General features: G+C 53.4%; 1 protein-coding gene across 1 annotated transcript; it reads left to right on the top strand.

Annotated features, from left to right (window-relative positions):
• Window positions 1-14562: 14562 nt before the first annotated feature.
• Window positions 14563-15325, top strand: CHC_T00005618001 (hypothetical protein). The gene is made up of 3 exons (XM_005717149.1): window positions 14563-14586; window positions 14769-15011; window positions 15107-15325. Exons 1-3 carry the CDS (start codon window positions 14563-14565, stop codon window positions 15323-15325), a joined length of 486 nt encoding a protein of 161 aa, XP_005717206.1.
• The last annotated feature ends 720 nt before the right edge of the window (window positions 15326-16045 follow it).

Here is a 16045-nt window from a genome sequence, read left to right as displayed (position 1 = left end):
ACCCCTCGGACCCCAAAACACACACAACCTCCTCAACAAACGCAGCCTCGTCGACCCAAACCCCCTATTGGTGAACCCGGGGACTGTCAGACCGCACAATCACATTCGCCAATAGTCATTTTGTAGTTTCAGAACGCACAGGACAGTCTGTCCCTCAAGGAACAGACTTATAACCAACGAGCGACGACGAGTAAACGAGGAGTCATCGGTCTCTTGTTCACACATTTTCAATGACTTCGGCGCTGACATATGGAATTCCTCCTTCCTCCTCTCGCATCTTCTCTACCTTCCCACATGCACTACGTCCCCGTCCCCCACACACCCCCGACATCCCGCCCCAATCGTCAGCCCTGACAAAAAATCCCATCAGACCATGGCATCACTGCTTCCATCACAGCAGCCTCCAGTGCCGGCTCCCCCCCTCAATGACAGCCGCTATCCCTTCGTCCTCCCCCGCATCATATGTAGACTCAAACGCACCTTCCGCTTCTCCTCTCATCCTGCCAAACCCTTCCGGTTCCTACCCCTGTCCATCATCAAAGCCTTTTCAATCCGCTCAAGTACAACCACGCGCTAGGCGTTTCAGATTCACTGAAGCTGCAGACGTGCACCTCTTGAAGGTCGTTTCTTGCGCGGGAGCGCATACTGCTCCTTGGGGCCGTAAAGGTGCCCTTTTCGAAGAGGCTCATGCAACCTTTCTACGAACGGCCCCAAGGATTGTTGTTGGTGGGAAGGAGCCCCCGTCCAGAAGAGCCTTGAGGACAGGTTCAAAACAGTTGTGGTCAAGTGTCCGAAGGAGGTGAAGCGCACGGCGGGAGCACCAGGGATCGTGGAAGTATATGGGGAACGGGAGACCGTTTTGGACGATCTCATACTAGAGATAGATGACCACATGGAGCAAGAGAACGCGGAAAAAGAGGATCGTGTGGAGAAGGAAAAGAGGCTGAACACAGCAGGAGCTGAGTTTCGCAACAGGGCTCTCAGTCTCGGACAGGGAAGGCGTAGCCGGATTGAAGCGGTGGATGTAGACGGCGACAGTGTCTCCCGTACCACAAGTCCGTCAACGACGGGATCAAAGACCAGACGCCGAATTCATTATGAATCTGATGATGAGGTGTCTGAAGCTCTGGCACGTGATATGGCTGTTGGTCAACAGCATGAAAATCGGCGCCTCGAGCTTGATGAGAAACACTATGAGCTGGAAAAGAAACATCTAGAAGATGAAGATAGGCGCTTCGACGCGACGCAGACTTCGAAGCGTAGGAAATTATCCCTTGAGGAGAAGAAGGCGGCTGTAGAAATTGAGGAGCGCAAGCAAGCGATGGTAGAGAGGGCGAAGATGATTGATGCGTTGGCAGCTCTTGCCAAGAAGCTTGCGTAATTCGTTGTTGCGCCTCTCGCCGAAGACGTTTCTTTGTTTCCCCATTCATGGGCTGGCTTGTGTTACCAGTGCTATTCACACCATTCGCGCACGCGGTAGATTTATGTTCTCAATTCTTATCCTTCATCCGCACTTTCTTCAACGCGTACACCTGTGCTGCTAGCTTGTCTGCCCCCTTCTTAAAACAACCACTTTAGGACTGACACGAAAGAGGAAGATGGGCGCGTGAAAGGGCCCGTGCGACAGCGGCAGCGAGAGGCCACCACGTGCTCGCGCCCGATGCAGAGAGTGCTACTTTCCATGCGCCACTGCACACGCCTTGCCGATCTCTCTCTCGCTCAACTTATCTCTCGCCTGGCCATTTCCCGCTCGCCCATCTGTCGCCCGCCCATCTCTCGCTCGCCAAGCACCTGCTCCACGCTTTAATTGCGCCCAATCTCTATCTACAAACCAAACACTTCATGCTAAACACCACTGCCTAGATAACTACAATACGTGGGTCGCCCCACGGCCCCGTCCGTTCACTCTCTCTCTATGCAAAAATGCATCAAAAAGTCGCCCGTCTATAGCTGGGCCCGTCTATATAACCGCCGCGCTGCGCGCCGCCACCCCTTGCTTGACCCGGCCAAGGGAACGAGTAACTCGAGCCTAGTCTCGTCCGCGCGCGTCTGCACGACCACAGCCTTGATCACGTCTACGCCGCCGTCTGCGAGCACGCCGGCGTCGAGCGCGCCCGGCGCGCGCAGGTTGAGGCGTAAGCGCGCCAGGAAGCGGTGCGCCCGCGTGATGTCGTGCGCAACCGTGCACAAACAGCAGCAGGAACGGCCGCAGTGGCCCGCCGCGCCGCCGCCAGAATGGCCCGCGCGGGTAGGCGTGCGCACGCGGCCCGTCGTGCAGCGATAGCGACAGGTGCAGGGTACGAGGCACGCCTGTCGGCGATATGTTCGTCTTCGTGCCCGGCAGAAGACGCCCGTTCTTCGAGTACGACAGCCGTAAGTTTGTGTTGCGCGGCATACGCAGCGGCGTGTCCGATGTCTCGCGCATCGTGGCTATCATGTCGTGGGAGGCAGGAGAGGAGAGGGAAGGGGTGGTCTGGCTGTTTGGGAGTGGGCTTGAGCCGCTTCCGTGTGGGTGCGGGGTCTCAAGAGTCGGGTGCTGTTTTGTGCGACTTGCGCTGGGGCGCGGGACGGGTCGCGGGGTGGCGCGCGCTCGCGAAGAGCGTGGACAGCGTGTCCGCTGTGTGTGGGGGGAGCGGTGGCGGGAAGGTTGGGCGAAGCGCGCCGGCGACGAGTGTGGCCACGGCGGTCGGTGCGTAGTGAGCGGGCGCAGGAATGGGCGGCGGGGCGCCAGCGACGCCGGTCGCGGGCTGAGCAGGACTTGGAAGGTGCGTAGCGGCAGTGGAGGCGTACAAACGACCGGTTGTTAATCTAGCTTTCCTTGCTGGAGGCCTCTCGAAAACCCAACGCCACTGCGACGTACGGCTTGGCTGATTTTCGCCAGGCGAGTGTTGCTTGAATGGAGACGGGGGCAGTACAGAACGGGTTGTACTAGCCTCTGGGAAACTGGAGCGGACAAGCGGCGCTTCGCCAGTGAGAGGCGAAGCGCGGCTTGCCGGCGCAGCGAAATTTACTCTGCATTTTCGTACTGGGATAGCGTCGGCGGCGGTCAATTAAAGTGTGCCTGCACCTGTACGCCAGCTTCTAAACATGTCTTAAAGTTAAGAAGCAAGGCCGAAGCCATGTAAATGAGCGCAATGGGCGCCTGTCGCACTTTCAACGTGCGGGCTAAATCGTTTAACGACCACAGTTGTTTTAGATCCTTATAGTTCCACTCAACCGAAACACGAACTGCCCTCATACTTGTGTCGTATAATTCCCCCTCACCTGTAGCACGTGGGACAGGAAATGCTACCTGCATCCATGGACGCAGCATGTAGGCAGCATCTCCATACAAATAAAACTGCCTTTCGTTGATGAGCAGATAATTTTCAAGATGCTCTTCAATTCCACTTTCTCTTAGTAGGGTAACGTCATGCCTACTTCCGACCTCCGCCCCATACAACGAGAATATCAGACCATCTGGCGTAGTGATAGTCTGATAGATAAATCAATGTACCCTCTTGTGTCCGGAGTAACAACTCCTTTGATGGCTTCCATGTCCCCCTGGTCTTCTCATTTCTATTTTTGTACAGTCTATAAAACCAACACAGCTATCAAGAGGCGCGCCAGTCATCTTCACGCTGTCCGCATAGAGCTCCGCCCTTGCGGTTAGAAGACCTTCCCGTAGATCCGTTACTAGATAGCCCTTTGCCTGCACGAAACACTCAATCACCTCCAAAAATACCTCGCTTATGGCGGAGGCGTGCATGCCGAAGAGATGTTCGACATCCTTCCACCTACACGGGGAAGCGAGTTTACGCGACGCAATACAGCACGCCGTCAAAGGGGCGCACCGAAAGCCATTGCGTTGCGTCTTCCCCGTGTCCCATCCCATGATTGCAGATATCTTAGCGATATCCTTGACCTGAAAACGGAAATCGCGAAGGGCCTACTCATCTGATTAGACGTTAATATTAAAGGTGTTGTTAGATATACCGATCGACCGAATACGAATCTTATGGATATCTCTGCGAGTTATTTGATCTCTAGCGAGACTTCGGAGGGTATACCATGACGGCGCCTTCATAGCATGTAGGATCAAGGCACGTCGGCGCTGCGATCGGTATCGCGCAACCGTCTCCTGATTGTAAAATCGGTTTGTCTCATGTTGGCCTTGCAATTGGGGATGAGGACTGAGCACGAGGGGATTGTTTGGGAAACACGTTGTGGCATAACCCCTAACGGGATTCAGATTCCGGATTCAGATTAGATCAGATACTGTAGAGCCGATCTCTACAGTACGAGCGCCAGCACACACGTGTGCTACTGCGCGCCCCCACACGTGTATCCCACGTGTACCATACGTGTAGGACACGTGTGCTGTCAGCCCCGAAGGCCGACAGTACCTCAGCGCGGGCCGAACCGCGCTGACTATAGTAGCTCTACAGTACAGTCCGTACTGTACTGTAGTATGAGAGGATTTACTTGTATATTAAATACGGGAGCGGACCGACGACAGCGAAGGTGGACAACGAGGGACTTGCCCACGACCTACCGCCTAGGTCTGACTGCCAGCTTATCCTAAGGAAGCTTCCGTTAGCTACCTTAAGCCGAGACCGAGCGCGGGTAGAGGACGCGCGAGCACGCGAGCGAGCCTAGATCCACCTCCGCCCGTCAGCGCTGGAACGTAACCCAGCGCTGCTCCGGGGCGTCGAGGCGTAGATCGGCCCCCGCAGGTGGGCGTCCTCCCCCGATCCCGCTCTACCACGCTACCCGGGCCCGTGCTCCGGTTTCGTTAGATGGTCCGACTTCCCCCGTCTTCTCGTACGTACGGGTCTTCCAGTACTAAGCATACACCCCTATCCGTTTAGGGGTGTTTATGCTACACACGTCATGCATTGAGTGTGTGGGATCATAGCACCGTCGCTCTCGTACTCGTAAAGTAACGGAGGCTCCCAACTAGTTCTCATATTTATATCACAATTAAAAGTTCGTACTTAAATGTAGTGAAAAGTTCTCTGCCAAATGCGCTCTAATTTTCTGGTAGATTTGTAACGAGATTTTGTCTCAGAATTGAGCCTCGTAAACTCTGTAATGTCACAAGACTTCGCTGGAAAATGAAATAGGCCACACATGTACACGTATTTCATCTCTCAGAGCGGCCGATCAGCCGACCTGCCGCCGTCACGTCCGCCGCGATGATAACGGGGAATGATTTTGCATGTTACCTGTATTCTATTTGCACAGCTCCACTCCTTCCCGCATAAAACCAGCCACAATAGCCTCTCTGCTCTCCGTATCCACCTCTACCCCCTTTCTTCTCAACGTCACCCCACAAAGTGTGGGTAATGGTATCAGGGTTCCCTATTGTGGCTTCCCTTGAACGTGCAGCGCAACTACGTCAGCAGCGCCAGACCGTAGAAGCCAAGGAGCACATTGATTTGAGTTGCCCTGAAATGGGACAACCCCACTTAGACCCGGCACATACAATTTCGTCGCCTGACATTGCTGGCTCTTCGGATAACGTGCCTCCCTCCTCGAAGCACCGCCTTCAAAAAGTTCTTCCCATCGCAACACGTGGTGCTATCGTTTACTGGATGAAAACCCATGTCTCAGAGAATGGAAACAAGCGCATAGCGTCTAGAACTGTGGTCGAGTTTTCAAGGCACTTCCGACGCACAGTAACTGCCAACTTGACACCCGCTAAACTTTTGTGGTTAGTGTAGCATAAACACCCTCACGGAGAAGAGTGTTTGCTCACAGCTCGACGGAGACTCCGGATCGACGGAAGACAGGGAAAGGAAGCACCACCAGCTATCGGAACGGGGCGAGCCCGGGTAGCGTCGTAGAGCGGGATCGGAGGTGGTCGCACGTGCTTATGAGCGGATCGACGCCTCGACGCCGGGGCGCGGTACCAGGTAACGGTCCAGTACCGACGGACGGAGGCAGATCCGGCTCGCCGCGCGCGACCACTACCCCGCGGGGCTCCGTACTAGGCTGACGCCAACGTCGCTCGCGTAGTCTAAAATAAGCCGGCGGAACCTAGGTGGTAGGTTCTGGACAAGCCCGTGCTTGTCCTCTCCGCTCCGCCGTCGGTCCGCTCATGTTTAATATACAAACCTCTATAATAACACTACGGTACCGAGGTAGTGTAGTGGTCTACTGTAGTGCAGGTCGGCCTGCACTGTACGGTGTCAGCATCGGTGCTGACAGTACACGTGTGTGTGTGCGCTTCGTACGCGCCTTGTACACGTGTCCACGTGTGCGTGGGCACACGTGGACACGCGCGGTGGTACTGTAGAGCGTCGGGCTCTCCAGTAACTAAATCAATCGTGATCTAATTCTAAAGTAAGTCCTCCAGAGGGGGTTATGGTACAGTCAGCCCGAGATGACTATACCAATCAAGACGGGGGCATGGCTACACAAGGTATGACTACTTCAATCACTCGAGTGACTCGCGCTGGGACGAAGCGATCTCGTCTCAAAGCCAGAGTTGGCCGAGGGCGCAGAGGCCAGACCTGGGTGGAGGCCTTGCATATCGAACTGAGAGAAGAATTTGATCGTCTTCGAAAGGTAGGCGTAAAATTCAACCAAACAACACTAAGGCATCTCGCGCTCGACACATTCAAAAACAGTTTGCGCAGAAACGTACAGCTGGAACATGCAAGATCCTCGTTCACAGGTGCCCTTTACACCTGAAAATTGATCAACGTTGGATTCAAACTTTCGAAGAACGCTTTCGAATTGTCAGTCGCTCGCAGAAAGGGAAGCACCTGTTGAGTCCGGAGAAGAAAGCTCATATCGAAGTTGAGGTCGCGGCTCATCTGGGGATGCTGTGTGGACTGCTGACGTGTGGTAGGGTAGACGAGGATGATCTGGGTAATGCAGATGAGACCCACTTTATCATTAACGTTGACAACGGGAAAACACTGGGCTTTGTTGGGAGCGGTGAGGTTAATTACACAGATGTGGTCGGCGGCGGAGAGTCTTTCACTATGATGGTTCGTCTTAGTGGCGGGCGTGACGCCTGTATTGAGCCGCCATTTCTGGTGTTCACAAACAAAAAACGCAGCTACCCCATACGTGGTACACCGGACGACGTAGCTGGCGTCACGTACCGCACAGGACCCAAGGGTTGGATGGACACCCATGTATTATCGCAGTGGCTCTCTGAGGAACGCGTAATCAAACCTCTTGGGAACGGTCTACGTCGAATCTTGTTCGTCGATAACTGCGGCGGACACAACGAAACGGAAGCCATGATATCATCCGCAAGTAGAATTCGCACAGAGATTCGGCACTTTCCTCCAAACGCGACGCAGTTAATTCAGCCATGTGATAGCTTTGTGATCCAGAAGATCAAAAGGCTTGGACGACGCACTGGGAAACCTACAAAATGGATATGATCTGGAAAGGTATGTGGAAAGACAAATCCGGGTGGCTTGTCTGTCCGGGGAAAACTTTTTTTTAAACTCGCCGCAAAGTGTGTTCGTGAGGTGAATCACGAACGTGATGATCACGGCCTGCAGCACGCACGCATGGCCATGATTCTCACAAGCATGGCTAAAAATACCAATGGACTTTGGAAAGTAACTCAGCTCACCCCGCAGTTACAGTCTATTGTGCAGAAGCATAAAAGTGTCTTTGATGCTGCTCGAACGTGTAGCATCAATCAATAGTGGTTGGGTAAAAAGTTTCTTTGATTTTGACGTGAAGCCTTTTTGTGACATTGGAATGTGCACGACAATTAATGTTTGTGGCATTATTTGTGATTTTACATCAATTAATGTGACTGGAAAATAAATGTCACACACGTTAATTCACGTATCTCTGTAAAGATAGGGTCCCGCTCAGCCTCTTGACAGTAAACTTTAGACTGTAATTAAGAGCTGAGCGGGACAGGGTCGTACTGTACGTGACATGTACAGTACAGTACACGTCACTACAGGGCTCACCATGACCGAGAGGCCGTCCTCTTTGTAAAGAAATGGGGACTCTATACCGAAAAGAGTCCCCGAGGACGACCCGGTCAGCGCCAGCAGGATCGGAAGGGAATCCTGCAGGCGACGAGGACCATGGTGCGGCGTGAGGAGGAGTGAGAACATGGCCAGAAGAGGCATTCTAGTAGGGTTTTTAATGCAAACGTTCGATTTTAGTGTAGTCTAGGCTATTTTACCTGTTGAGTAGCTACCTTCTAGAGTTCTATAAAGGTCCCGGTTCGGAGCGACGGGAGTTGGAGAGACAGGCACAACAACCGACTAACCACCAGAGCCCCAACCTGACTAAGATGGAGCATGAATTAGAACCTCTAAGTCAAAAACCCCAAAATCCAACCGAAACTTTGAAAGTAAGTCAAACATTCCAAAACCTTGTCCACGTGTCCACCAGGCACGCAAAAATCTCTTGTTCAAATACTGTCACTGAAATAATGTGTGTGACATTAGTGGGTTTACGCAAGCAGAATTCTGCAATGATTTTTCAAAATTCTGCAATACGTATGACAGGTGTAAAAAGATACAGAATTCTGCAATGAAGCTTTGAGGAATATTGCCGAAAAGTGCGCAGTTAGAGAAAATCTGTGAGAAACAAATGTGAGAAATTTGGAGACAGTTGTCATACATGAGCGCGCCAAATAGTACTAGTATGCCATAATCGCTCGAACTCATGCGCTGCCACTCCATCCACCCTCACATCATCTTATTCCCATCCTCATTATGGCCGAGGCCATATCTGTCGACGCCCCTTCCGACTCTGCCACGACAAGGACCGGGCGGCATTCTCGTTTTACCCCCGAAGAAGATCTTGTGCTCCTACGGGAGGTCTCGGCAGCAACCGCTCATGTTGCAGCCTTTGGTGAGAACCGTAAGATATATGGCGAAGCTGAGAGCAATTTCAACGCAAATCCCTCCGTTGCCCAGACGGTGACTTGGAAAAGCGTGCGCGACCGTTACAAGCGAATGCAGGAGCAGTTCGAGAAGAACGACAACGCGAACCAACGTCTGTCCGGTGTAGGAGGCGAGATTGGGGAGATGGAGGAGCTACTGATGGCAATGCGAGAGGCGCGTGATGACCTGGTTTTACAGAAGACTGCCAAGAAGACCGCGCAGCAGGAGACGGATCGCGAGAACGAAATGAGTGGCCAGGCCCTGGTAGAGATGTCTCTGAAGCGAAGGACTGCTGACGATACCAGCGAGGAATCGATCGAGGAAGTCCCAGCGAGCGCGAAGAAGACTAAGCGCGTGAAGCGAATGGAATCTGGTGGCGGAATGGAGCGCTTCGGAGCGCACCTGCGCAACGCGGTCATCGCCCGAATTGATTTAGAGTCGGAAAAGTTGGCATTCGAACGTGAGCGCAGCGGGGCTGATCGCGCTGAGCGCCAGCGCCAGCGGGAGGAGCGATGCCAGGAGCGCGAGAAGAGGCAGGAGCTAGAGTTGGATAAGTACAAAGTCCTGATAGAGGCTCTTATTAGAGAGTAAAGAAAGGGCTCCTAGTCCCGCTTTCAAATATTGTTTACTAAAGAAAAATGACTTTTTACCTGCTTTATCTGCCAAGTTTCCGCTCGCGGGTGGCTCCCTGCGGGGCAAGTCCGCGCCAAAACTTTCAAGCTCGCATTCACTGACTTAGTCCTCGCTCCTCGGCCGCCCAGTCTAATCCTTATGGGAAAGGTAGTCTTCCAGAGTCGGCAGTGTACAATTGAAGTACACAGCTACCTGGTTCCGATAGATGCAATTGTGCATATTACTGAGAAGCATCGCCGCCAGGTAAAGGGACGCAACTGGAGACTCGAACACCTTCATCTTTCGCTTGAAGTCCACCGTCGTAAAGTAGAGCTTGGCCTCTTTAAATATCCACTCTACAGTTATGCGAGCAGAACACATAGCCTTGTTGAATGCGACTTTCTGCGCCGATAAATTGCTTCCCTGAAACCGAATTTCCATGAACCACCGACGACTGTATCCTGAATCTCCGAAGATACAGTACCTCTTTCCCCCTACATCGAGTACCTCAAGTAGATGCGTGTCAAGCCTACTTCTTGTGTACAGCGTCCAATCGTGGCGTCGACCTTCTATGGGACCATGGACATACATTATAAGTCCATCAAGACTGTTTACAGCCTGAAACTTGAGAGCATGCTTCCGTTTGTGCCCGTTGTACGCAATGCGTTGCGTAGCATATCGCTTCCGTCTTGCACTGCCAATCACCGTGCCGTCTATGAAGCCGACACAGTTGGCGAGGGCTCTACACTTGTCCTGAACTGCCGTGGCATACCGTTCCGCATTTAAATGCATGCGCTGTGGGCTTATGGGTCCTTTTATGAGTTCTATTCTTGCTTCCAACATATGCTCCAGGGCCTCCCAAAATATGTCTGGCATCAGCAAGGCGTGCTTCTCAAACAGAATGTCGAGGTCTTTTTACCCGGTTGGTGACGCGAGACGTCTCAGTATGACACAGATCGCTAGTAGAGGTGTGACGCTGAATGTGTTTCGCTTGGTCGTTCGATTTTGTGTGGGCCAAGCAACTGCGGTTATCATTCTAATGATATCTTGCTTACGGAATCTGAAATGTAGCAGTGCGTCCCCGTCCGTTAGACCGTTGAAGTTGCAACTAAACGCAATTAAACTGATACGTCTTCTTCTCGCAAGCACTAGCTCGACTTCCTTCTTCTCTCTCCATGTAGTATAGGCAACTCGCATGAATGAATTTGTAGACGTGAAAGCAGATTCGTTCTGCATCATTCGTCGCCTCCGAATTGCTAGAAAAACAGCATTCCATTGCGATGCTCGACGCTCGGTAGACTTCACAGTATGACCGCCCTGGCGTCCCCTTGGCATGTTGTTAGGAATTTAGCGAAGGGGGAGAACTACTACTCAGACCCGTTCCTAAGTCCGGGATGATTCTTTCCCGAATCTCCCTATCACACCACTCTTAACTTCTATCTTATTCATTGGACAGTTGGATGTTGATCTTTGACATTAAACTTTATCTCCTGACTGTAAGTAGCTAAGAGTCTCAACAAGTGCAGGTGAACTACTGGTTATTATTCTGGTTGCACAACAATGAACAAGAAGAAGAAGGGGCAAGTGGAACTCTCTGAATGGCCACAGGAAGCGTCGTGAGCAGAGCAAAAACAAGAAAACGTACAACGTTTTTCACGTCCAATCCGGAGTAGTTTCTCAGGAAGCAACTCCACGACAGCATATGAAGCGGGAGTGGCAAGTTCATGGCAAGATGTGCAAACTTTCACCACTGCAACTGCACTGGCCATCGAATTCTTTATCAATGTAGATGGCATTACTTTCTTCGAAAGAAATGTTGGTTCTGTTTCGCACAATGTTAACCCGGCGATGACCGCGTAGTGGCGAACTCGCAACTCGGTCCAAGTGCAACCTAGCTGCCACAGCGTTTAGCGTGTCGTCTTCCAGTACCAAAGCTGCAATAGCTGCTAAAAAAGCTGTGCTGTAGTTGTTTCTTACTTTTCGCGGCGTTCCCGCACTAATACTTTTTCTCAGAACTTGCCCTCTTCCCATAACGAAATATGGTCTGGGAGTGGCGGTGGCGGATGGCGGGTGGTGTAGGGGTTCGGGAAGAAGAAGAGGACGGACAACGAGCGTGGCAAAGAAGAAGACGAATGGAGTATCAGCGTTCGGGGGAGAAGCGGGGGATGGTGGGGTGGAAGGAAAAGGGCTTGGAGGGGGGAGAAAACCTGGCAGCGTTGGAGACCGGGGGGGGGAGGAAGCATGGCGGCGTTGGAGACCGGAGTGGGAGGTGGTCCGCATGACATGAAGGAAGGGGCGAGTGAACGAAGGTATAGATAGACGCGATAATGGTCAGTACCAGATTCTCTGGTGTGAAACGTAGACGTCCTGCAAGGGCATTTTCCGCTCTGTACAGTTCTACCATTTACAGCGCTTTTCTTGAAAATTTTAATTTAAAGGCCTGGGAGATACGCACTGCTGGAAGCCAAGAGAAGAAAACTTTGTGATGGACTGCGAGTTAGGAACGGCCCTCAGAGGGTCAGACATAATACTCACAACTGGTTCTCACGAACTGTAGCGTAAACGGCTTTAAATTTTGGGACAAACTGCAGATTTGGGGGCGCCATCCGGCCAAAGTGAAACCTACGTGGGGCGATTTCAATGTGGTGGGGGTATTTATAGGGCGACACTTCTAGAAAGTGCTCTGCTAGTAGGGTGATTTTCGTCCATGGTGTTCTCTGCATGGGGTGACAATGTCCGTTTTCTAGGGTGACAGAAAAACGATCGTAAAGTCACCTCCGACAAACTCATATTCGGGGATGTCACCCCATAAAGACATATACCATCGCGGCCATTTCGGCAGAGACCTAAATGTTAGAAAAGTTGCCCTAGAAACGCATGATTGTTTTAATGTCACCCCTATAAAAGCACGCCAACGTACGGTTTCGCGCTGGATAAAGCGCTCTCAAAACTGAAACAATATAGTGTGGCTATAGAGGCCGCCCAGTGCCCACCACAGTGGCATACGGTGACGCGCGGTCACGGGGCGTACGTTCTGCCTTCGGAACCCGCCATTTTTCGGCGTCTACGTTCCCCAGCTCCCCCCCGCACATCTCGCCGCAATGCCCTCACCCGCCTTCTTCATCGCCTTGCTCTGCACCCTGCCTCTAGCATGCTGCACCGCGGCCGCGTCTCCAAGTAACCCGGAACCCAGTCGCACCGAGGAGCCCGGCGCCCATCTCACGTGTGTCCACTAAGAACGGAAGTTTGTGCAGATCTCCGGGGAGGTGCGACATTCCTAGTATTCTTGGACACCATGAGCTGGGCGATGGACAGGGTGATGATTGGTGATGGCCGACAAGGGGCAAGCGGCCACAAAATGCAAGACAGCGTTTTGTACGCTGCCGCCGGATTGACAGGCGGTGACGAAAGTTTCTGGCCTATCGATGCCAATTCGAATACACTATCCCTTCAGACGATGCAGGCTCTATTAAACGCGATAGATGATGGTACCAACGACTTGCCGCGCAAGAAAAAGTTTTTGCAAGAGATGTTCCGTCGACTGTATGCGTGGATGAGGGCCCATCGCGGTGTGCCGATACTCATCGGTGGTATTGGGGCACGCGGACAAATCACTGGATCAAGAAGGTTTGAGGGGCACCAGTATGGCCCGAACCTCGTGCGCAGCAACGACGATTCATGCGTGTCGGCTGCGCTGTCCAACGGCACTTGTGCGTTATATGGTACCACAGGAGGAACAAGCGTCGACAAGTACCTTCGGAAGCATCCGATGAAGATCAAAACACTCAAGCAACTCTTTTCTCTGGTTCATCAAATTCCCGCTCAACTATCAGTGCGCCGAGTTCCTAAAGCTGAGAAGAAGGCGTTCGATTCAAATCCTTTCAAGTGGCTTGCGCACCATAATCAAGGCGTGTGGATAGTCCGAATAGTGGAACACGGAATTGTAGATCATTGCGTTGCGCTGGACTGCAACCGTGGTATTGTCCATGATAGCGCTTCAAGGTATCCGTTCGCATTAACGGAAGATGTGCTTCGTCTCCTTGGCGGAGATGAAGCAAAGAATTTGCTCGTGGCTGAAGTGAGGGAGCTATTTAAAGTCCCTGTCAATTCCAAGAAGCTCTCACGCTGCTCTTGTTTATCCCCCGCCCCTCCCGCTTTTTCTTCGCCAGCTTGAAGTACTCAGGCGTCGAGCAAGGGAGGCTACATGCGTGGGTGCGCAAGTTGAAAGAGAGGGAGAGAAGGGTCGGCTAGGTGGAGGAAGCAGAGAAGGAACGCGTTGCCGAACGGGTTGCTACCGTCGCGAGGAGGGAGCTGCTCATGGCGAAGAAGGAGAGGCGCTTGGGAAAACCCAGCCGCATCAGGGTCGCACAACCAGTACAGGGTTTTGACATAAGTTCATCGAACCGGACGACTCCCCAAGCCACCGTTGTAAATCAAGGCATCTACATCAACGGCTCTAGGCCCGAACTCATCAAAAGGCGTTTCGAAAATCTTCATAGACGACATGCGGCTCCTGAGGACCGGAATCTGGACAAGCCCAACCTTGCTACGAATGGCGTCCATCCTCCTACGATTTCGCCAAAAGTCGAACGCATAGCCTCGTCGGGCGCTCCTGAAGTGGACGATGTTGTCCTGACTCGGGAAGAAGAACTCCAAGTCATCTACGGCTGCGGCTGCTTGTCCAATCTCGAAGCGCAGATAGCGAGGCTCGCGGAGCACGAGAGACGCTTGATAGTCGAGCTGCACGGCGGAGATGAGTCGGTCTTGCAGATAGGCGACGTCCTCGTCGTACTCCCACGGCTCCAGGAACGATGCTGGCGTGTCGTCCTGCGAGGAAACGCAGCTCACGCCGCCAGACTGACAGTCTGTGAGCAGGTCGTTCTTCACGCCGAGGCCGCACGTTGGGGGACGGAAAGCAGTGTGGCAGCTGCGATCGCAACTGCAGCGGCTAAGCTTTGTACCGCTGTCAAGACAGGCGGCTGGCCACTCGGAAGGACGGGCACTGGACTACGTCTTTCGCGGCGCTTACGGGGAACAGTGCCTCTTTTCAAGGCATTTTGCGAATAGAACGGGGGACAAGCGCTGAATGCGGGGACTGGATGACGCTGGGGTGCAGCGTTGGGGCGTGTTTCCTTCCACGGAGACATGTTTAACTAATCACAAGCCGGTGGTCTCCCCAGCTCCCTGGTGAGAAGCGCACCTCCCCCAACAGCGCGCTAACGTCATACAAATGGTTTGCAAATTCCATGGCATTTTCTAAATCTTTGCTCCCTGCCCATGATTCGATAAGAGCCGCCACCACGTTTTGCGAGAGTCCACGCCGCTCCAAACCCGCATCCCGCCCCTCCCGCCGAAACGCAGCGTCAACCACGCAACATGAGCACGTCGAGTAAGCCAAAGAGCCGAGCGCCGGCGCACCCGAACACGCGAGCATTCAAGCACAACAAGAACTCGCGGCTGACGCGGCGGATAGTGCTGGTGGGGACGGACGGGCTGTGCAAGAAGTGTGCGGACAAGATCGAGTGGCGCAAGAAGGTAGGTGGATGTCACGAGCGAGCGTGCGGCGCGCGCTACGGAGTGCCTTGACGCTAGTGCTGACCGTGTTGTGGAGATTTTGTGTGTGAATGAAGTATCGCAAATATAAATCGCTGTCGGTGCCGAAAAAGTGCAACGTTTATCTGGAGAAGAGGATTAAGGCGGCGTATCGCTCCCTCTGCGCCGCATGCGCTGAAGCCGCTGGGAAGTGCCCCGGATGCGCGGAGAGCGCGATGGAGGGGGATGGAGAAGATGAAGCAGGGGCCAAGCAGCGGGCTACGTCGTTTGGTCACGATGCTGGTGGAAGCGCGTAAGAGCGAATGCGGCGGTTAATAGTTGGCCGCGGACGGGCTTGGCGACCATTCGTACGTAGCTCGAATGTGTTTACGGGCGAGTGCATGGGCATTGCGAAGGCGGCTTGAGGGCGGGGCGGAGCGTGTTTGTTGACGCGTCGCGTGTGTTCAGGGGCAAAAGAAGGGTTGAACAAATCATATCATACCGTAATCTGAGGAGGTTTTTCTACGAGGCAAGTCGGAGGAGTTACATATTTTCAGGGGGCATGTCGACGTCCGCGTTGACTTGAATTGCTCTTCTTTTGTACACTGATCTCTCACAAGAAACCTTTTGCTCAGGAGCTCATCTCTTTATCTAGCACCTCGTCTTGCAAGCCGCCCATTCCCCTAACCGTACCTCTCTCTCCCCGTCCCATGACCACGCGCGTGCTAGTGACCGGGATCGGCCTGGTAACGCCCCTGGGCCTGTCAACGCCGTCAAGGTGGGGCGCGGTGCTGTCCGGGCAGACGGGCGTGAAGCGGTCTCAGCACTCTGCGGACATACCAGGGCCGTGGAGGGGGCGTTCGCGGCGCTCGCGGTGGCGGAGGGCGTGGTGCCCGGGACGCGCAACTTGAGAGCCGTGGATGAGGACGAGGAGGCGGAGCGGTGCGGGTGGGGCGACGTGCCCAGGTTGGTGCCCGAGAAGTGCAGGAGGATGGACGTGGACGTGGCGCTGTCCAACTCGTTCGGGTTTGGCGGGA

This window comes from Chondrus crispus, genomic scaffold, assembly GCF_000350225.1.
Source record: "Chondrus crispus Stackhouse genomic scaffold, scaffold_301, whole genome shotgun sequence".
In the NCBI taxonomy this organism is placed as follows: Eukaryota; Rhodophyta; class Florideophyceae; order Gigartinales; family Gigartinaceae; genus Chondrus; species Chondrus crispus.
The sequence above is the reverse complement of the archived record's forward strand: the minus strand, read 5'-3'. Positions and strand labels throughout refer to the sequence as shown.